The sequence below is a fragment of the Triturus cristatus genome, chromosome 3_1 (assembly GCF_964204655.1).
Source record: "Triturus cristatus chromosome 3_1, aTriCri1.1, whole genome shotgun sequence".
Classification (NCBI taxonomy): domain Eukaryota; kingdom Metazoa; phylum Chordata; class Amphibia; order Caudata; family Salamandridae; genus Triturus; species Triturus cristatus.
The window spans coordinates 862,864,133-862,887,471 of NC_140583.1; the positions used below are offsets into that span (position 1 = coordinate 862,864,133).

The following is a 23,339-nucleotide window of genomic DNA, read 5'->3' on the forward strand; positions in this document are numbered from 1 at the left end:
TGCTTTTAATTGATGTTTTTATACACATTTATTATTTATTGCTAAAATTTTGTATTATGAAAGCCGTAGCTCAAATGTGTATTTTTGTACTTTTATGATCTTATTCTTAAGAATCGAATAAAGTGAGTGACTGGCATGCACCCATTTACTATCCGCCAACATGTTTCTGCCAATCTCTATTAGCCTAAAAGGTCTGGGACATTCTTCAGGGCTTATGGATCCCTATTGATAAATGTTTTGATTGTTTTAATCACTCACACTTGACACTAGAGTGTGTGAAACTATCTTTTTAAACCCAGGTGAGACCTACCTGAAACTTTATATCCTATATTTTAGGGGATACCGGCAAACTGGTCACAGAGGGGGTGGTGTTCTATGTAGTTACACATTCTTCAAAAGGTACCCCACTCTTCAATACCTATGCCTTGCCCCATGGCAAAAGGTAGTTTCACACACTCTAGTATTAGTGTGAGTGATTAAAACAATCACAAAATGTGTGCATTATTCTTTGCAGGATTCAAATTTATCTGTATGGTGCAACCAACAAAATTAACTTTATCTAGGGACCTACCTCCTCTTAAACAGTGTAATATGCAATTTGAGGCATGTTGTTACTGACAAGCCCACAGTAACAGGAGCTTAAGACCTTAACAAATGTTTTGACTGCTTTCCTAATGGTCAGGGTAAGTTTATGCTTAATATTGTCTAGCTAAAAGTCATGAACAGCAATACTGACATCCTCTTGCCACTAGTCTTGTTCTTGGAATTTTTAGGAGCATCTGCTCACCAGACCCCAAAGCGGGAGCCAGTCAATACTATGACAATTTCCTCTGTGGGCAGACTGGGGCATTCCCTTCCAGGAATTTAAACATCAGACATGCAGTTTAAATTTAATACGCTTGGTTAAGGTACCCAATGAAAAGAGTGAAAGCCCACCCTTGTACTGGTAAACTTGCCCATTTTTTTATTTAATTCAGCTGCCTTGCACTGAAAGGACTGTAATGAGATCAATCTTTTCATTGGCTAGGCTTCTCGTGTATTCCAATTATGAGTTTAAAAGCAATCCAATCATTGATTTGTGATGCTTAACAAACAGATAGGGAAGATGTGTTTGGGTTGTTGCAAGCAGAATAAGGCTGAATGGTACCACCTGCCCATTGCCCAGCTCAAAATGTAGGTTTGCATTCCACACCATACCTACATTTCTATCTAGTGAGAAATATTCTTCAAACCTCTTTGCAGTGTACTAAAGTAGTCACTGGGGAAAGAAAGAAAGAAAGAAAGAAAGAAAGAAAGAAAGAAAGAAAGAAAGAAAGAAAGAAAGAAAGAAAGAAAGAAAGAAAGAAAATTGAAGCGGACAGGAAAGAAAGAAAGTTGTCAGAAAAGTAAGAACAGTGACAGGAAAGAAAGAAAATTGACAGGAAAGGAGTGACGTGACCAGGTAATGGTTAACAGCAGAACCCACTGCTCCCTCACTCACACTTGACTCCACACCCAGCTTAAGTGAAGGTGGATGTTTGGAAGAAGAGTCGATTATCTTATCAAACATTTGGTCAGTCTCTTCCTGTGGCCATGAAGTTAGCCATGTGGCACTGGAAAAGGTGGTCATAAAAGTAGAGGATACGGTGTGGGTTTGAAGGCAGCACACTGGTCTGTTTGTGGGCCATGTATTGGCATACACTGCCTTTTTCCTTGTGTGATCAGACATTTAAGTTGCTCTTGTGCTTTAAGCTGAAGTCGCAACCGAAAGCTCCTGTATCCTCTCAATTGTTCCTTTAACCACTTCACATGTGGATAGTCTCTGCCTTGTAATATACTCATTCATTTTCTTTTTAGAGAAAACACATTTCAGACAGACCTATATCTCCTGAAGCGGCGCAATCTTCTGACCCTTGCCCCATTCAAGAAACTTGAATCTGGGCTGTTGCAGCTGCTGTCTCTCTAAGTACTGAGGCCACGACTGTGGCAGTAAGAAATTCCATCTAAGGTTATGGCATCGATTGTAAAATGGCCCTGAAGGCTTCATTCTGCATTTACTTAATTATGACCCTGAAAACAAAACATGTAAACTCTATTAACCAGGGCTCTACATCAGGCATGAATTCCAATCACAATACACCCAAGACCACCACACCATGAGCCTCGGCACTGCAGTAAGATTTGATGAACTCATTTAGTCAGAAGAAAAAAAACAGCATTTCAAGAGCTTTCGAGTCTCTCAGGTCATTATTGCTTATGTGGGAGCCAGCTATCACAACACAGGTAACAATTAAAAATATGCCCACACACAATCTATAAGCTGATAACCACATGCAAAAGATCTGCTTCGTGTGCATTTTTGACCTCAGTTCCGTAAGGACAGGATCTACCTCCTCAAAAAGGTATATATTGACCGTCGTAACCATGACAGGTGTAACCGGCATCAGGGGTATCCAAGAACATTGAGGTAGAATTAGCCATTAAGATCAGAATTTCTACAGACAGGTCCTAGGTTTGGATTCATGAACCAACTTCTGCACTGGGTTTAGATACAACTCCTGCCTTCTAACAAGGGACAAGAGCTTCCATTTAGAAAGCAAATCTCAAGACTCTGTCTGAGCAAACAACTTCTACCCATCTGAATCAATAGGTAGAGTCTCATCTCTTGTTTTTTAAATGTTTGATAGCACCAACTGATTTAACTTCCTGCTTAAGGATGTAGATTAGCGTTGTATGGAATCAGAGAAAAACAACTTGCCACAAAAAAAAGGACTTCACAAGTCCAGTCTTAAAAAAACGATAGCACCATGAGACAGTGTTCTACATACAGTATTATTTCTATTGTTTAATAAAGTACTTACTCGTCAAACACCTGATGAGTGAACTCAGGGTTAAAAGTAGTGTTCTCATCTTCCAGATCCTCAGGAAATCGCACTGTAAAAATAAAATAAAAAAGCAACTATATTAGGTAGAACGCAAACATTATGAGAGTACAAGCCAAATCCTTGGCTGATGAGTGGCTGAAGGTGTTGACCAGTTTTAGTTTGAACAGCAGGGTTTTCAAATTTCTCATAACAAAAAAGAAAAAGAAAAAAAGCTAATTTGATATTAAAAGACAATCTGAGATTTCATAAAACAGACTGATGTTCAGGGCTCCAAATTATAAAAAAAAAAAAAAAGATCAAAAGATAGCGATACATTAACTGTCCTAACAAGAAGTATGTGTACAGAAGACATTTCAGTCCATGAAGCACATACCTAACCCTTTGAGGACCAGATCCTTACATTCTGTAATTCTATGATGTTGGAGGCTTTCCAATGAATTAAAAAAGTCTGAGGCAATAAGCCTCATGCTTCACTGTGAAGTGGGGAAAGAACTAGAAAGACTCACCCGTGCCAAAGTTAATTTAACATTCACTCATCATGGGCAAATAAACTGAAGTTCTAATGTGAACTGACAAGAGATTTGCAGAAATGGTCTCTTCCTTCAGTGGGAAGGGCAGAAGCTGAGGAGATTAATGTCCTGCCCAGATTACTAATTCCTTTTGAAACTGTACCTGTAATGAAGAAAGATATTTCGTATGGAGAGGACCCCGAAATCAAGAGTATTTGCAGAGGACTGTAAAGAATTTTAAAAATACCAAAGAAAACAAGCATTGGCATAGCCAATAGATCTCGCCTTTGGGACCTTATAAGTGTTTAGTCAAGCAACAGTTGATGTAGTTGCACAAAGGATATTGCGCTGGATAACTAAACACTTATAAGGTCCCAAAGGCGAGACCTATTGGCTATGCCAGTGCTTGTTTAAGTTATGACTCAAGTTGTTTACTTACATTTAGTTTTTTTAAATACAGGCTTTTTTCATTTTAAAGGTCATTTTTGTATTATTTTTTTTTTTTAAGACATGAAAAACACACACAAAAAATCAAACCGATTCTCATTTGAGCCAACTTTATTGGCCAAAAATTGCTTCTTTTTTTTTAAATGGAAGCATGAATGCCGTTTCCCACAAAAATCTTACATATTTATCATTCTTTGACTCCTGCTTTCCTTACAGAAACAGGACTTCCGAAGTAATACGTGACACGCTCTGGCCATAGTTTATAGATACACTCTCCAGACTGACAGATAGCAGTGACTTTATGGTCGCATGTCCTAAAAGCCGTGTATTTAAACCATGTGACCAGTGGCACGGCGCAGGTTGGACCCCCATGTAAGTGCACAACGCCATGCCTAGTGGGGTGCACCTCAGGTGCATGCCTCACAGCTTCAGTACAAAAATATTTGTGGCACTCCGGTCTTCAATCTGCGGCAGAAACTCCAACTGACAGCGCGGCGGCCTCGCCGCCCGGATTTGATCAATTTACCATCAGATGTGGAACAGTCTGTTCTGCTGACTCGAGCGTTCGGACGGGGTTTTATGATGGTGGAAACTGGTGCGCGCTCAATGCCCATCTTCAGTTCCGTCCAAAGCAAGTTTCTGCCCAAGACTTATATTCACAGCCCCTTTTCTCTGCTGCCTCTCGCGACATAGGGGTTAATGCTGTGTCCGCGCTAATGATGAAACATTGCTTCCTGAACTCACTTCAGGTAAAACGGATTGCTTCCACATTTCGCGTACAATGAATTGATTACACATTTCGGGTTAAATTCATTGCTTCCACGCTTATTCAATAAAATGTTGCTAATTACTAACAACGTTTTTAAGACGGTGGTTCTTTGAATCGCCTGCCTTTTTTATTTAGAATGTGTAAATTAGTTGCATAAGGCCTCTGTGCTACAAAACACAGGGACGCCTCTAAATGCACAGATGTTCTGAGCTAAGGCCTCGGAGCGGAAGCCCTCGGAAATGTTTTGAACATATCAGTTGGTAACCCGTTCCAGACTGGGGCGTCTCAAGTTCTAGCATCGGGGTATTGGAATGCCTTTGAGTGATGGGTGCGCACTCACCAAGAATGACCTTTTATTTAGAAATGGCCCCGTGTACGCGCCCCACAAATTTGGCCTACAATAGTTCCGGATTCTCCAGTATCCTTCGCACTTTTCTGTTGAATATAATGCCGCGTCCCGCGAGTGGTGCGCGCGAGTGCGAGCACCAGGCCATACGTTTTGAATTATCGTGCACGTGTCTGGGCCCAATAATTCAAAACATATCGCACCGTGCGGGTAGCCGCAAGCAATAGGCCACACACGCACAAGCGTGTGTGTGTGTGGTGAGCTTTTTGAAACCCTTACAATAAGTCTCGCATTGCAGCGCATGCACGCTGCTAGGCGAGACCTAAAAAGGAGGATTTCGTCTGCAGGATCGGATTATTTACTGGCATGCAACTCATGGCAGAATTGTAACTGCTGGTAATATGGGAATTTAGGGAGCAACAGTGATGTCAAAGCTAGCAGATATTGTTAAGTCAATGCTAGAAAGATTCTAGATATCACATGCTTTAAGGCTGAAATTCAATGATAGGAATTAGATAGAAGACTATCAATCATATAGGACAAAGCCGTTCTATCAAGAAATATCACCTTTCACATGCTGATTTTTACCCTTGGTTACGCTTTGGCCAGAAATTACTACTGCTCTTATGACATTACTAGCGCTTGTAGGCAGAGTAGATACGCGAAAAATAGGAGACTTGGCTGGCAATGGAAGACTAAAATGTATGAGCCCTGTTAAACTAAGTAATCAAATATATAATATTTATATACTATGAGATGAGACACTGAGATGTGGCAGGACCAAATCAAAGTAAGCACAACTATGTTTCTTAACATCTATTAAAGGTCTAGGCAGCACCAAACATAATTAAAACTGTTATCCATCACATTTAAGATAATTTTGATGACCCTGGGCATACCATTGTTAAACTACCAATGAACAACGCACAATGAAACCAGGATAGTATTAGCAAGAATGGGAACCTATTTGGAAAAGAGCAGCAATAGCCTTCACCTATTTCCAATTAAATGTTATGATCTGCAAGATAATGTAAAAGTGGTATCAGAAACCAGCAAGGGGCAAGACAAAATTACTTTGGTGTGGAGGAGAGTATTATATGGCAGCCATGTTCTGTTTTTGCCTCTTACAACGAGGAGACCTTTACCAAAGTGCATACAGTTATATGGCTCACTTCCTAAAGAATCAATCAACTGTTGTCATGAGAGTTCCTAATGAAGATACCTATCTTTAACCAACCAAGTCAACTTAACACAAATGTGTGGCAGCAAAACAGTATATGCCTCCAGGCATAGCAAGGTCTCTTCCCAATTACTAATAAAACAATGGCATATGTTCGGCATTGTGACAAATACTTAATGATAACACAAGAAAATATTTGGACTCAACCTATCAATTTCTGCAGGACTGAAGTTGTGGGATAAGTGTTGGCATGCATACACAAAGGGCACATTAGAGGTCTAGGTTATGTTAAGGTGGCTCTTTTGTATTTTGAACAAACATTCAGGACAATTTATCAAACCTTATATCATAAACCTTAACCCCTTCATTGCTTTTCCCTCCCAGTGCTGAGCCCTTTTTGGTTATTTAGGCTAGTTTGTGCTTAAGCCTGCATACTTTTTTTTTCCCACATAAAGTATCAACGCCAAATCTGAATACTTTTTTTTCCAACATCCCAGGGATTCTTAAGGTACTCAAGGTTTGTGGATTGCCCTGGAGGGTACAGACAAATTAGGCAAAATATAGCTAACTCAAGTTTTTGGGAAAAAGTAGGAAAAAGGTGCACCGCAAAAAAGTGCAGTTTTTATCCTAAAAGTGGCATCAACAAAAGATTTGCGGTGCTAAAGTCATCGTCTTCCCATCTATAAGGAACTTGCAGAGCTCAATTGAAAAACAAGTTTTGGCATTTTTCAAAGAGGTAGCTCGATTTTCCTATTTTTCGTGCTTTCAAGTTGCTTCCAGTTTGTGGTCGAAACCAGTACAATAGCTTTCTTTGATCATCCATGGGTGATCCAGCAAAGCTAAAAAAAAATTGGAGAAGTAGACACACTTCTGAATTCAGCAAGGGTTATGTGTGTAGATATTGCAAGGTTAAATAAAAGAAACCAATTGTTGAAATAAAGAAATACTGAAAAGGAGTAGGAAAAAAAGTCCATTTGTGACGTTTACAGCAAAATTTTGATCATCAAGCAATATACCATTACGTCTGCCAGAGCCTTCTGCTTGTGGGCATACATAGGGTTTGTAGGTTTTCCAACAGCCCGAGATATACAGAGCGAGCAACTGAGCTGCTATGTACAAGTGTATTTACAAAAAAACACTTTAACTGCTTTTTAAATTAAGAAACCTCAAATAAACCAAGAGTTGATACCACCCACAACCTACAGCCCCCCCATACGGAACTCTATTTTCAGTGGGAGCATACAATTACGTGTAGCAACTGTACAGTATGTAACTATAGGGCGCCAGTGATGGGAGCATAAATACAGTAACAGCACAGTGTATAGTGCTACACCACAGTCGATAAATAAAGCAACCTGGAGCAGAAATTATAGTCACCGACGTGCGCAGCAAGAAATATTCCAAACAACAACTAAACTAGGCTGAAGGTCCTAGTGCACATCTTCTATCCAACATTCTCAGAGTGGCTTGTTACAGACCTTCGCTATGCATGTACGGACGGGGTGACAATGTGGTGTAAGAGCACCAGAGCATTTACGAATCATGATTATGTCTTGAGTGGGAGGGTTAAGTTAGGAGGTGTAGGGGTAAAGAGTATGACTGGGTAACTGGGTAGTTCAGAGTAACTCATGTTATCAGCCCATTTCCACTGGTGCGGCACCGCACTGCAAATCCAGCAGTCATGTAGGAGTACCTGTTAGTTTTGTCTCAATTGCCGTAAGGTAGGCCTTCCAATCATGGGGATTAGGTGTGAGCGTGCAGCCTGGTATATTCCCCTAGGAGATCTCAATTTCCGCTAGGAGGGCCCTACCCAGGCTAGCGAGCCATGTTGAAGTAGGAGGGGCCAAGTGCGATTTCCAGCACAAGGCTATCCTCCGCTTAGCTGTCACCGTTGCCAGATCCAGAACTTATTTAGGGTCTTACGTTTTGCCATTCGGGAGTTGAATCCCCACAAAAAGTGCAGGCCGTCCAGGGCGATTGCCTTGCTGCGAGTGTCTCTGTTGCAGGAGCCCTGTACGCCACCAACTGCGACCGTGGAGACAAAATGTTCGATGAGCCAGGGTACATCCATGCAAGTCTTTGGGAGGGGAGATATGCATGATGAAGAAAATTGAATTGTGTTTATTTGAGCCTAGTGTTTACGGAGATCGTTTTTGGGATACTCAAACATTGCACCCATTGTTTGTCAGTCAACGCTGTCGAGAGTACACCATACCATAATCCCTGAGCACCGTGAGAGGGACCACGCCGTCCTGCTGGATTGAATTGTATAGCATTGTTATAGCCTGTCAGCCAGTGGACATGCAGTGTCTGAAGGAGTCTGGGTGTCTCAGGCTCATCATGCGTCTTTTGGTAAGCAAACAATAGGTCTTTTGCGACCAGACCATTGTGCGATCTATTAGGAACGTTATGTGTCAATAGCTGGCTTATCAAAGCAACCTCCAAGGTACACCAGGCCTCCTCGGAGGTCTTCAAGTCTGACAACACACTTTTGGTCACTTGCATGCTATTTTTGACAGTGAGGGTCTACCACCATTGTTGTGGTGGCAAATTCCTTAATATTGAGGGATTTTTCCCAATTGTGAGGGCCCTGGAAAGGAATATGGATTGGGCAAGCTCTGAGGGTGGGTCAGAAAGACTTATTTAAGAGCATAGCTCCGCCATGCCCATTTACTGCACTAACTCTTACACTCATACACCTTTTTAAGGCCACAGATCTCAGTCTACCAACGGCAGTTACATTTTCTCTCCTGTATTCTTATAGCTGCAAAGAAAAGAAAATACCTTTTCTCCTCTGAAACGTTCCCCACAATCAGAAATCAATGTAAATTCACCACGAAGACTAAGAACTCAGGGAAATTGACTTATACGTAAAAAGATTATCTATGTACGGTAAGGGGTAGGAGTAGTCTATTCAAGCACAAAATGAGACACCCCAAAATATCTGTGGGGTAAAGACGTGAAAGAGCTAAGTCCTGTCTTCACTGATCCTTCTCTTAGAGCCGGAAATAAGTATTAGGTGACTGTTATTGTGCTGAAGACTGAGATCATCGTAGTTAGCTGGCTGCCTCAAAGAGATAATGCAGTTTTAGTTTTTCTTTCTGGTAGACTGATTACTTATGACATTTTCCATGCCTTTTTTCTCTCCTTAAAAGGGACAAAGAACACGAGTTTGCCAGCTAAGGTATGTGCGTTTAAACCCATTTGCATTTTAAGAGTTTATTCTATATTTTTTATTGCCCATTTGTTTAAAAGATAAAAACTGAAAGCAAAAGTTGCCTTTACATAAGCATGTTGCTTTATTTCATTTTTGTTCCCCTCTGCGTTTTTATAAGTGTTCAGGGATCCCATATGTGAGCAGGACTATTCACTCTTTACGAATATTAGTCAAAATCACGTGCTAGAGAGTGATCATTATCGATTTAAAAAAGCAGCAAAAGACCCCACGATCATTTATCATGGATTAGGCCATAGCTGTCCCAAGTGACAGAGGAGTTCAGGGTACTTTTAAGTAACCTTATCTGGATCCATAAGGACATTGAAAAGTGTAGTCTTCCAGTTCAATATTGGTAAGGGTCCTTTGAAAGGATGGGGTGAACAGATTAGAACAGTAGCTATTCTAGAGCTTATTAACTGCTACATCACAACAGTGCTCACACTGTATAGTGGCCTTGTTGTGTCAGTGATCAGATATAACTGTGAAGAGTAAGAGGAGAGGTCCTTCCTTCCATACATCATGTTCTGATAAAGTCATAAATGACCACAAATACTCCTGTCAGGTCTTACTGCTACACTTTTGATGCTAACCCTGGGGACAGCTGTACATCTTTCGATATGTCACTAATGCTTCACTAGGAGTTCAGGTATGGATACAGGCTATATTCCTTTATCCCCACCAATATCTGATGTACTGCAGTAAGCCAGCACCAAGTGGTTCTAAATCACGTTTGCCTACATTGAAGGCCTTCCTCCTGGTTATGTTTATTCTGTCTAAGAAAACAAACTGGCAGTGAGACTGCCTGCCTCCTCAAATGTCTACTGTCACCAGTAGTGTACTCATTCCAAGATTTCTGTTTGGCTGTAGCAGCTGACATGCCACAAGACAACCAGTGTGTATGTTTTACATGTACAATAAAATGATGGGAAACTCATCAGCAACTTGGCCTTCCTATACAAGGTCAAAGAAACCCAGTGTGTGGTTCTGTTCTGCCACTGAACAGCCTGCAGACAGCAGGAAAGACAGCTAACGCTTCCCCACTTCACCCCTTCAGCACTAGGTACAAAGATAGATTTCAGTACACCAGCACTTAAACTATTCTCTGCAGTGGTGTTTATCTGCTACTGTGTCAGACATTGTACAAATATGGCTACAACATTTTTTCGGACATTTGCAGCACGTAAACATGATGTAAATGTGTTAGAATAAAAATGTCTTAGCTGTGTCGTTTATATATTGTTCTGAATAAGTTAGCATTCCCGACATCATTTTATGTTTGGCCGCCATTTTGATCCATGAACGAAACTAATTTCTCTCTGCCTCTGCGAGAAGCAGCTTTGGTAATTTAAGTTTTCTCCAAGGTTGGGCCTTGCTGTACTAATGAATGAATGAATGGCCCTATTATGTTTAGTACGCTATGGCACAAATATACGAGGGACAATGTAGACTTGCAGTGACCATTGACGGGTACTTTTGATTAACAAAAAATTGGGTTTTTTCATGAGAAGTTATTTGCAAAAAGAAGTAGACAGTCTGTGTTTGATTCTCTTCGAACATGGCAAAGGAGGCTAAACCGAGGCGAATAAAAGCAGAGAAAGAGGCCCAGAAGAGGAGAATGCAAACATTGACTCAGAAAGCTGTACCACATGATAGAGAGAAACAGGAGATGGGAATAGAACGTGAAGATAGGAGGTTGCGATTGAATATTGTTAAATCTTCTGTGGCCCAAGAAGTAAATACGTTTGTGGAATAATTGTTAGATACTGGACCCCACCCCCATATGCCCCGCAGAAGATATATCCTGCTCTTCACTCCCAGGGTCAGCTACTTCTTCTGTCTCGGCTTCGGTTACTGTTGATCGGACTGCCTTGGCCACAGCACCTCCTGTCCTTTCTGTCCTCGCCGTCTGTGGCAACTACGACTGTTAGTACTCCTGCAACACCGATTGCTTCGGCGTCTTTCACCAGCGCTTACACTCACGACACAGCTAGCAGCAACGTTAGTGCCTACTACCGGTTATCACCCCCACTGTGTTCTTCCACTCCTCGACATCACAGAGTAGTGGGACAAAAGGACGTGGATTTGAGGATAGAGACTGGATGAAATGTAGGGAACATATGGGCCGGGCGTTAGTCCGATCTGATGTGGGCTCGGAATCCCATTTATGGCGTGAAGATGTGTGGAGTGTGATGAAAGATTATGAGGCTTTTGTACAACAGCATGCCCTTAAGCATATGTCGGCTACCTTGATTGGTCTTTGGGAGCAGTGTTTCAACAATGCAGCCCCAGAGATTCTATATGATATTAAGGATCATGTATATGTTACTTCTATGGCGCCTGGTCAAGTTTTTGGTAATGTTGCGACGTTGGTTGATTATCGGGGTAGATTGCTTGAGAAGATTCCCACCCCGGTGTCTGTTTCCAATGCGGGAGGTTCATCCTATCCACCATCCTGAAATAGCAGAGCTAAGGGGTCAGCATAATGTTACTAGACATGGGGCAATGGCACGTTTCCAAGAACAATGGGTTTATACTCCATGGAAACGGAGTGAAGTCTTGTCTCTTAAGACTCAGCTACCTGATCCAAGAAAGAATCAGACTGCTTATTATAAAGAGTTGACAGAAGCTGTCTCTTCTACAGTGATGACACTTGCTGATATTTAAATGTTCTTTGGCTTATTAGCTGCTGTTGATATTTGGAGACCGGTACACACACACCGGATCATGCTGCGGAATTGGGTGGTACCTGGGATCAAATTAAAATACGGGATCAGGAACGGAAGCCAGGTGATAAGCCTAGACCAGAGATACTTGCTTTGCCTGGCTGTATCATTACATATATGCATTCTCTTATCCCACCGAGAAAAGTTGAATGGGACAAGTTATCGGCTTGTCGCCAGAAGAAAGATGTGTGTCTGACTTTTTCCACTCGGTTTGAAGGTGTGTTTCCAGACTATAGTGGACAGGATATGTCGATTGAAGGGGGTGTTCGATTATTAGAGTTGTTTCAAATTTGCTTCCTGAGATTGCGACCCAATGACAGGCTTCCGAGAGCACCTGGTCCACCTCTTCCCCCTTCTGTTATTCTGAATACAGCACAGTGTTATGAGCACAGAGCAAACGAGGATAAGGAGAGGACGGAGAAGAAGCACAAGGATTTGAAGACAAAGGTGTTGTTGCAGCAGGCTTCTAGGGGGCATGGTAGAGGATGTGGTGAATCGCCCTGACCGCTTCCCGCACTAGCAGGCCTACAAATACCACACCTTTAAGGCCGAATCAGTGCCCGTATTGTAAACAGGAGACACACTGGAATAGAGAGTGTCCTGTGCTTTTGGAGAAGGTGGCGGTCTCGACAGGACGAGGTTCTCGTGGACGAGGTCGTGGAGCTGGTGGCCAGGACAGGGCTCAGAATGCTGTAGCCCCACAGGGTCGCTCTGATCAAAATTACTTTGATGACACTCGGGGAGGACAGTAATACCATGATGATTATGACACAGATGAGGTTACAGGAATGTCTTACAGCTAGGACAGCCAGGGACAGAGTGAGGGACCAGTTCCAATACCTGTAGATCAACGTGGTCCACATTAGTGCGGATGTGCATGGTTCGGCTAAGGAGTTTTTGGTGGATACAGGTGCAATGAACAGTTCTATTTCTCGTTCCTTGGTCCCTGGGGCAGCTCTGTCTGGCCACAATAATGTTTCAGTTTACAGGACGAAGATGTCTTCTCCTCCCTGTAATTCCTACTGCATAAGCTTACTGTATCTTGATGTATCTTTGTTTTGCGGCTACCTTTACTATGATTCTGTGATACTATGCCTTGTTGTCGAATTTGTTCTAATAAAAAGATTTATTAAAAAAAAAAAAAATGTTTCGGTAGGTTTTTCTGGTGTATTGGTTGTGAGCCCCATTTCAAAACCCTTTGCGTTAACCATTGGTCCTTTCACTGTGGATTTGCCATTCTTGTTGACGTCTAATTGTGGAGAAAACTTGATGGGTTTGGACTTGTTGAAAAAATTGCATGCCAAGATTTACTGCTCTCCGGCAGGTGTTTTACATGACAATGGGTCCGGATGTCGTGCGTGCTACGCAGTGCCGGTCCAAAGATGCGTCTCTCCCTGCAGAGTTTACAGATGTACCGCCCACTCTTTGGAAAACAGGTGACAGAGATGTGAGACTGTTACAGATACCGCCAGTTTCGATCCGAGTTAAAGACAATGCTATTTTACCTTGCATGCCTCAGTATAAAATACCATAGTCAGGTGAGCGAGCTTTATTACAAATTATACAAGACTTGATGTAGAAAGGAGTGGTTGAGGAGACAACTGCTAATGTTTGTAATAGCCCTATTCTTCCCATTCTCAAACGGACACTTTCGGGTTCCTCTGATAATCATGCAGATGTTTATCGCTTTGTGATGGACTTGCAGGAAGTTAATAAAATAGTGATTCCCCAGTTTCCAGTGGCCCCTAACATTACGACTCTTTTGACAATGATTTCTTCTTCTGCTACATACTTTTCGGTCATTGATTTGAAAAACGTGTTCTTCAGTATTCCTATTCATCCTGACAGCAGGTATTGGTTTGGGTTCACCCAAGCTGGTAGAAGCTTTAGATTCTGTCGCGCTCCTCAAGGCTATACAGAGAGTTTGAGTATCTATAGTCGGGCATTGAAAGGTCTGCTGGATTCCTTGTTGCTCCCTACAGGTAATGTATTGCTTCACTATGTCGATGACCATAGGTGTCCGGCCGCACTGCACTAGAGGATAGCGCGCCAACTTGCTAGGTCGCTATTTGATTTTAAAGCTGATGTTGTGTGGCATTGTGTTTTTTTTTTTTTAAAGATAGCTTTTTACACTGCTGCCCCTTTACGGTTCCCTGCATTTCTTGGGCACTGTTAACGAGGCTTACAGGCGCTCACTTGTTCTTCTGCCATTTGCTCGCTACTCCAGGTCCAGACACTGTAGGTTGCCGATCTCGGCAGAGGGATGTGGCTCCTCCCACCCCCCCCCCTCATTTCCGCTTCCTGGGGGCTTATTAAATGATCATAGGTGCCCCGTCGCGCAGCGTGCGCGCCGAAAGCAAGCCCGTCTGCGCCTGTCCGCACCGGTCTGTCGCCAGACATACTGCCAGTTCAGTTGGAATTAGGTATGCTTATTCCCAGTCTGAGTTGCTCGCGATTGGGAGGTGTTCAATAGAGTGCTCACAACCACAGCTACATGGTTTAGAGGGCCCTTTTGGGTGTATATGCTGTGGTTTCGCTTCTCTGGTCCCGGCCATGACCAGTAATCCCCTTCCCAGCACTTTTGCGACGGTCTTTCTGCTTAATTGTCGCTCATTAGCCAAGCACTTTGCTGATGTCCATTACCTCCTGGAAGACAAGTCCCATTATGTTCTATTCCTTACGGAGACTTGGCTCTCAGAAGACATGGTGACAGAGCAAGTACTCGCTCTCCCGGAGGGTTATACGATTCACACCCTTAATAGATCTCCGAGAGGTGGGGGCATTGCGGTCATCCTTAAAACCGGGTTCCCATGTACTTTCGTTAAGCAGGCTGTTACAGACTGTGAATGCGCCTTTTTTAAAATCACTCTCAATTCCAATTATACAGTGTCAGGTCTATTGATTTACCGTCCCCCGGGTCCGTCCAGAGGGTTCAGAGATGCTCTTTCCGAGATAGTCAGCACTCTGGCGGTTAATGCCTCTAACTTTTCTGTTATAGGCGACCTTAACTTACATCTAGAAGAGCTCTCCGATCCGGATGAGTTTTCTTTTCTGGCTGATCTTGCTGCGTGTCAGCTCGAGCAACGGGTCTCGGGCCCCACGCATTTGGCTGGCCATCTACTAGACCCTGTTTTTACAAACATACCCTCTCTTGTGGTTCAACCTCCTGTTCCGATGGACTGGTCATATCACTATCTAGTTCCCATGGTGATTTATGATATTTTGCCAGCGCGCAATTTTGTAAACACCTCGTCTTTTAAGCACCCTTGGCATAAATTGAATTGGGAACATTTTCAAAGCCATCTCGCTGCCACTTCTCCGGTTGTTCCGGCTGATCCCAACGAGGCCCATTCGATTTTTTCCAATTGGATCACTCAGCCTTTGGACGGCCTCATTCCTGTTAAGCTGTCCATGAATTGGCATAACAAATCTAACCCCTGGTATAACGCTAAACTAGCTGTCTTACGTAAGACCAGTAAGAAGCTGGAGAGAACCTGGCGACGGGACTTTGATCCTACATCCAAGGTTCTCTACCGCGCTGCCGTTGAGCGATACCACAGGGACCTCCATGTTGAGCGTGCCGCATTCTACGCAGAGCAAATTTGAATGAGTTCCAATCCGGCTAAGAGTATTTTTTCTATAGTGACGGAGCTTAAAACACAGAAGGACGCTGCAAGTTCGGTGATTACCTCCGACTTGCAATGTGATGAACTGGCTAATTTCTTTGTCAAGAAGGTCGAGGATATTTATAAAAGCTTTCCTTTGGTCCCTATAGGCCCTCTTGAGACCTCTTCTGACCCCATTGATGGTATCCTTGAGGTTTTTTCCCCCCCAATCACTCAAGAGGTTTTACTGACACTTTGCTCCAAGGTGAAGTCGGGCTCTCCTGCTGACCCTTTGACAGGCGCGTAGCTAGCGGGGGCGGTGGGGGCGGACCGCCCCAGGCGGCACTATATTTAGGGCAGCCACTCGGCACTGGTGGCCCGTTGCGGCGGCCTTTATAATTTATTTAGGGACACAGTGTGTCACAAAATAAATTATAAAGTCCGCTGCGGCCGGGCGGCCCAGTTTTTAAGAGTGCACTGTGCTGCGCACTGCGCGCACCTCACCTACCTGGTTGTAGTGCCGAGTGCGCCAGTGCGTCAGCGCCTGCTGCTGCATTGCAATCCGCACCATGACGTTGATCATCCCAGCCTGCTGCAGGGCCGTCAATCTTGGAGAGCGCGCGCCAGCGCTACCAATTACGGCCATGGGCTACATTTTTGCCCGGCCCTCGCGATGAGAGCGTAGCGGTGACGCGTCACCACTACGCACTCTCGTGAGGACCCAATTGTGGTCTGGGGCAGTGTGCTGCGGCAGCGTGGATAATTCGTTTTATATGCAGCCAGGAGAAAAGAGGTTTGTTTATTCCTAATCACTTTTCCTGACCCCCGCAGCTGCTTATCACATCAGGCTGTGACACAAAGTTTGACTAATGGAGTAGTAGGTAAGAGAATGTGTGAGACTACTTATTTTTGTTTTAAAAATATGCGCAGGCCCAGCAGGACACGCACTTCGTGCGCTCTTCATTTAAACAGTTTTTATCATTATCATGGCTGATGCTGAGCAGAACAACAAGACCATAACAAATGTCCCAATAACGCTGGTGATTAATGATCCGCTGGAGAGCAATAATTTGTCTGTTACTAGTTTTTAAATGCAGATGAACTGTATTTTGTGTGGAAGCTCAGTGGGTTACTGCCTTTGTCACAGAGATCCCCCTGTTACTTGCAGTTCAGAAGTTACAATCCTAACATAGGACAGTGACCAATGAACTGTCACCAATGAGCTGCATACAATACAAACATGAATGGTATCGTTTTTTTGTTTTGTGATATAGTTAGAACTTCCTCAGTCTTTCATCAATCTAATGTTGCTAAAATGAGTATGTTTGTTTGGGCAGAGATACGTTTTTATCAGTAAAGCTGACCCCCATGGAATACTCTTAAATCCTAAGGTTGTGTTTCCCCAGACCAAACCCTCTCAAAATATACTGCCCACCAGTATGGATGACATGTGATTCCTACACCTTGTAATCCTCATTGGCTTATGTGACATTCCCTGTAGACTGATTTACATACTTGTATGATTAATTGTCTCTGTATAATGTGTTCGTGGTGTAAAGTGCTGACACACTACACTGATATGAGTAGCGCTAAACAACAAATGCATATGAGAGAGGGGCTACGGAGCGATGAGGGGCACTGGTGGAGGGTGACTGCAGGGCTCGAGTCGGGGTACCAGGCGGGTGGACGGCGTCCCCTCACTTATTTTAACGGGAGCTCGATTACTGGAGCAAATGGAGCCACACATTTACTCTTTGGCCTCTCTAGGCCGAGATCGGAGCTAATTCGGGAAAGCTGTTCACGCGCTGGCTTCTCTGATGCAATGCAAAAACCAAAGGAAATGATGGACGGAGTGTTGAACATTGCAAGCACTCGCACCCAGTCAACTGATCTGGGTTTAATCCATCACCGTTCTTTAGCCCACTCTGCCACCCCAGTTCAGACATGGCCATAAGCAAATCAGTCTGACCCTGTGCCTCATGGGATCAGTCCAGCCCGAACTGCCAAGCCATGTCTTCCCTTGACCGGAAACAAGCTTCCTAGGACCGGTTTCTGGCATTTCAGCCGTCTTCAGCCAGGCATGCTTGAATCCAGTGGCAAAGTGAGCAAGGGACTCACGTCTGAGTATACCCTGCCAACTTATGGCGAACAAAGCAAAAACCAAAGGAAATGATGAACGGAGTGTTGAACATTGCAAGCACTCACCCCATGTCAACTAATCTGGGTTTAATCCATCACCGTTCTTTAGCTCACTCCGCCACCCCAGTTCAGACATGGCCATATGCAAATCAGTCTTAAGTGGCTGTCCTCCTTCCTCGCTGAAAGGACGTTTCAGGTGGTTGCCCCCCCTTTTGCTTCTGGTACTTTTCCTATAGGCCAAGGGGTCCCATAAGGCTTGTCCCTGAGCCCTCTGCTCTTTAATCTCTATGTTCAACCTCTGGCGGGTGTAGCCAGGAGCAGAGGGCTGACCATGGTCTCTTATGCAGACGATACTCAGTTGGTGGTGGCTCTCTCGAGTGACCCCGAGCAGGACGCCAGGAAATTTCAGGGCAACCTCTCGGTGGTTGCAGAGTGGATGACCGCCAACTGTCTCCAACTGAATACCAACAAGTCAGAAGTGTTGTTGGTGGGAGGGAACCATGATTGTTGGAGCGAGCTGTGGTGGCCCAAGAGTTTAGGTACAGCTCCCGTCCCCAAGCCTGTAGTGAAGAACCTGGTGGCCTGGATGGACACCTCACTCAATTTTCAGATTCAGACAAAAAAGGTGGCGGGAACATGTTTCGGTTTGTTGCACGAACTCAAACCCATCCTGGCCGCTTTCGATGCTACGACTAGGCAGATCATTATTCAGGCCTTGATCTTGTCTAAGCTCGATTATGCTTGCTCGCTGTATCTGGGAGCCAATACATCTGAAATACAGAGGCTACAGAGAGTCCAAAACGCAGCCGCCAGGACTCTTTTGGGCCTGCGCAGAACTTGCACAGTGACCAGTGCCATCCGTCGCCTTCATTGGCTGCCTGTGGCCAGGCGAATTGAGTTTAAGGCACTGTGTATTGCCTTTAAAATTTTGAAACTGGCATCCCCACAAATTCTGTCGGATATTCTTTTACCTTACACACCTACACTTTGATCCATGAGACAGTGTCTGGTAGTGATCCCCCGGGTGAGAAGAGTCCGCATCGGCAGGCGCTCTTTTCGTAATAGAGCTGCCATTCTGTGGAACTCTTTGCCGGCCCACATTCGTGGGCTTACTATCTTCACTTTAGGAAAGCCATTAAAACATTTTTGTTTCCTCCCTTGTAGGCCTCCTGCGCTTCTGTGCGTGCTATTCTCTTGCTGCTTAGCGTCGGGACGCCTCTTAGCTGAGGCAGCTGTTGCGCTTTATAAAATTCTTAACATAACATAACTTGCTCATCTCCTCAGATACAGAACAAGGTTGCAGAGACAGTACAGTAAAATTGCTACATTTATCTCAACAAGGCCATAAATTATACCTTGCCAAAATTCAGTTTTGTCGACAGGAGATCACCTACTTAGGTCACCTACTGTCGAAGGAGGGTAGGAGACTGACCCCTGAGCGCATCAGTACCATTGTTAAAATGTCCATTCTGCAAACTCAGAAAGATGTGCGCGCTTTCATAGGTATCGCTTCCTATTGCAGGCAGTGGATACCTGGCTACTCGCTGTTAATCAAACCCCTGCTTGCTCTAACACTAAAAGATGTGCATGAACCCCTGCCCTGGATGCCTGCATCTCAGCAGTCTTTTGAACAACTGAAAACTGCGCTTTGTTCGACTCCAGTACATGGCACCCCTGACTATGCTAAGCAGTTTGTGTTATACGTCCAAGAGAAGGCTGGATTTCTGTTTTAACACAAACATTTGGAGATAAGCTACGGCCATGTGCTTATTTCTCTGCTGTGCTCGATCCAGTCACATGAGCCCTCCCAAGCTGTCTAAGAGCGGTCACAGCCGTGGCTGGCTCGATAAGGCAATCGGCTGGTCTCGTACTTGATACTGACCTAACAGTCATGGGACCCCATGCTGTGGATACACTATTGAATAAGACAAAGACACAGCAGTGCACGTCTGACAGGTTATGAGCTAACGCTGTTCACTCAACAGATCACAATCATACGATGTGCCACTCTGAACCCAGCCACGTTACTACCCCTCCCTTCTGAGAAGGAGGAGATTGACATACATGATTGTATCTTCCGGACGGAAGAAGAGACAAAAGGACAGGTAGACTTGACTGATGTTCCTTTATCTGACCCTCAAGGGGAACTATATGTTGATGGCTCTTGTTTTAAATTATCAGATGGCACTACAACTGCCGTATACGCTATTACTACGCTGCGTACGGTAGTTGAGACATCACAAGGTCCCCATCAGTCAGCCCAAGCTGCAGAGCTCGTTGCCCTAATACGAGCCTGCGAGTTGAGTGAGGGACTGGTTGTTAATATTTATACTGACAGCCAGTACGCCTTTGGAGTCTCCCATAATTTTGGGTGACTCCGGGCAGAGAGGGTTCCTTACTTCCCTTGGGACAAAGATTCAGTATGGTCTTTTTATCTATAGGATTTTGTCCGCTTTGACACTCCCCAAGAAATTATCAATAGTGAAGTGCAGCGCCCATAGGAAAGTTACTGACAATGTGGGTAAAGGGAACACTTTTGCAGATCACACAGCTAAGGAAACAGCCCGGACTAGGATGAAAAGAATGTTTGTAGCAAGACCCGCTAGGTGGGTGCCAGAGGTCACAATGTTTGAAGATATACTTGAGAATGTGAAGGAAATACAGAGCAAGGCCAGTCAGGAATTAGCAGTGTGACAAGAAAGTACAGCACAATTGAACAATGAGGGATGTTGGATTGACAAGTCAGGGAAGCAAAGATAGATGTTGCCAGATGCATATGTTCTTCTTGTAGTCACAATGGCCAATTGCCCAGCCCATATCAGTGCTTTTTGCAAGTTGTTAGACCCTGTGTGGCAGAATGACAAACTTTCCAAAACTACGGCACATTTAGTGAAGTATTGAATGGTGTGCATGATGCACCATCCTGGAAAAGGTACCCCTACACCACCTGGTAATTTTGCACCACCTACTTTCCCTTTTAAGGTTCTTCAGTTAAACTATATTGAATTGGACAGGGTCAATAATTTGAAGTACGTGTTAGTGGTTGTTGGTGCATTCTGTAAATGGATTGAGGCTTACGCTACTAAACAATACAGCCATGACGACTGCAAAAGGTACTCCTAAAGGAGTTCTTTCCTTGTTTCGGCTTGCCCCGTTTGATCTGCAATGATAACGGAAGTCACTTTAATGCCAAAGTCATACAGTTAATTTGTGAAGGTTTGCACATAAAACAGAAATTTCATGCTGCAAACCACCCCCAATCAGCAGGTCTGGTTGAGAAGTACAATGGTACTCTCAAACTGAAGTTAGCAGAGATTCAGGAGACAACAGGGTTACAGTGGCCAGATGTTTTACCATTGGCTCTGCTGTCGACAAGAACAGCAGCACATTCTAGGACAGGATTGTCTCCGTACGAGGTCGTGTTTGGACGCCTGGCAAATGTCTGGGGCATCCTGCGTCCCCATTGGTTCTCCGACATGGAGTATCCATTGTTGACAGCCTACCTGTGCCAGTTAACTGAAAATTTGTCTTCTATTCACTAACACGTCCGGGAGGCTCTACCTGATATACCAGAGGGACCAGGACACAACATTCAGCCTGGTGATTGGATTTTGGTGCAAAAGTTTCAGCTGAAAGAGTTTAGAGCCATGCAGGAAGGGAACTGAACAGGTCCTTCTAGCCACCAGAACTGCAGTCAAGGTCGCTGGCCAAAAGAACTGGATTCACGGTACTCGTAAGCGAGTGCCTCTACCGTTGCCCTATGACCAATGGGTCACTGAGCGTGTTGGGGACACCGAGTTTGAAAAGGTGCCTCAGTTCGTCCCCTTTAGCAAAGCAAAATGAACGTGGACCCAAACGGATGCAAAGAATGATGACGCACTAAATGCCGCGGTCCCTCCAGAAATACGAGCCACTAAATAGCCGTTCTTTGTTGACCCCTCGGTGCCTGGAGTCAACAGGTACAATTTGTGTCCTCGGCTGAGGAATAGTGCACCAAAGGAGAAGTCAGTTTAGTCAGGGATGGACTGTGTAAGTTAGGGTGTACTTTGCTATAGTACCAACTGAGTTAGTTCAGGGTGTCTTGAGATTGGTGCACTGTTCTGACATTTGACAGGATAAATAGAACGTGCTCCCTTAGGAAGGGGGTACATTTTCATGTACGACGTGGTATTCATAGAGAGCTTAGGACTGAGCAAGCTCCACCGCTGGTGCTCAAGAGCGCCAACGTTGATGAACAATAGGAACCTGTACCAGTGAGCTCTGACAGACACTGGGAACACTTAACTTTGCTATCAGTTTTATTACATTCCCCATCTTGTTCTATAATGCATCCGTTTGGTCGACCTTTTGAGGAGGAGGAACAGCTATTTGCAGCACCACAAGAAAGAGTAAAATAGTTTACATATTAATTGTTGTGATTACGCCAATAACAATACTTGGAATAACTTGGTTTCTAGAGGAGGAATAGACTGTACATTCCTTGGTTGGTACAACGCCCACTTCTCCTGAGCACGTTTTTGTCACTTTGGCTCCACACAAAGCAGCGCATAGGTTGTCCTACACCGATAAAGTTCTTATACAAATGTTGCATCAAGCTCATAATGTGTCCAATACAACTAATTGCTGGGTTTGTGGGTTGCTCCCTTCAGTCACTCATAAGAGCGACAATTTGTTCTCCCAACCATTATCATATATCGGCAGCTGTGAAGGTTGGTTTGAATTGTTCGTTATGGTGCACTACCATTTCCAACTCTTTACTCTGGTTATGACACCTTCTGATTCTCGCAGTGTGGTAGAGTATATACGTTTTCATCATGGGTTTACTCCCGAAGGACCGGCAGAGCAAGGGACCTTCGGTACATTTGTCCCCAAACTCCTGTCTGAGCACATATGAAAGAGTGAAGAACGAAACATGGCTTCAAATGGAAATGGCTGATTTCCAAAGGTTCAACGCCTCCGAGTAGTTTCAATCTATCCAAGCTTGCAATATTAATAAGGATAAAACGATGCCGGTGTCCGTGGTCAACACAACAGCTAGTTTCTGTGTCCAGGGGATTGGGGAGTTAAAGGTGGGGAGAGTAAATGCAATTCCACATACAGACTGAGAACGATGAATAGTCCGCCTTTGGTCCTACCCCATAATGTCTATTTTGTTTGTGGATCCCAAGCTCATGTCTGGCTTCTGAGAAGATGGCCAGGCAGATGTTCTGTTTTCTCCTCCACCCTGGGAATGTTGCCCCATCCAATTATCATACAGATCATCAGCTGCAGCGTAGGAGTACATACTTGCCCCAAGTCAAAAGGGTTGCTGACACAAAGGATATCAGGAGATCAGACAGATACCACTGCACAAGAGTTTGAGGATGCCATAAAAGGTATCCTACCCCTTTGGGGCCCCATGGCTAATAGTCTTCAAATTTGACAGCTAACAAGAGTTTTTGAAGGAGTTAGCAATACAACTTTGGGTATAATGACAGCCGAGCTCCAGGCTACGAGATTAGTCACTTTGCAGAACAGGATGGTGTTAGACGTCATCCTTG

The 23,339-nt window shown here is 44.1% G+C and overlaps 1 protein-coding gene across 5 annotated transcripts in view; it reads right to left on the minus strand.

Annotated features, from left to right (window-relative positions):
• Nucleotides 1–23,339, minus strand: part of HAT1 (histone acetyltransferase 1) — a 241,655-nt gene that overhangs the window by 146,992 nt on the left and 71,324 nt on the right. For all 5 annotated transcript variants that reach the window (XM_085645300.1, XM_085645299.1, XM_085645297.1 and 2 more), the window contains one exon: nucleotides 2,841–2,913. In XM_085645300.1, the coding sequence (XP_085501426.1) occupies nucleotides 2,841–2,913 (73 nt within the window). The remainder of the gene's footprint in view (nucleotides 1–2,840; nucleotides 2,914–23,339) is intronic.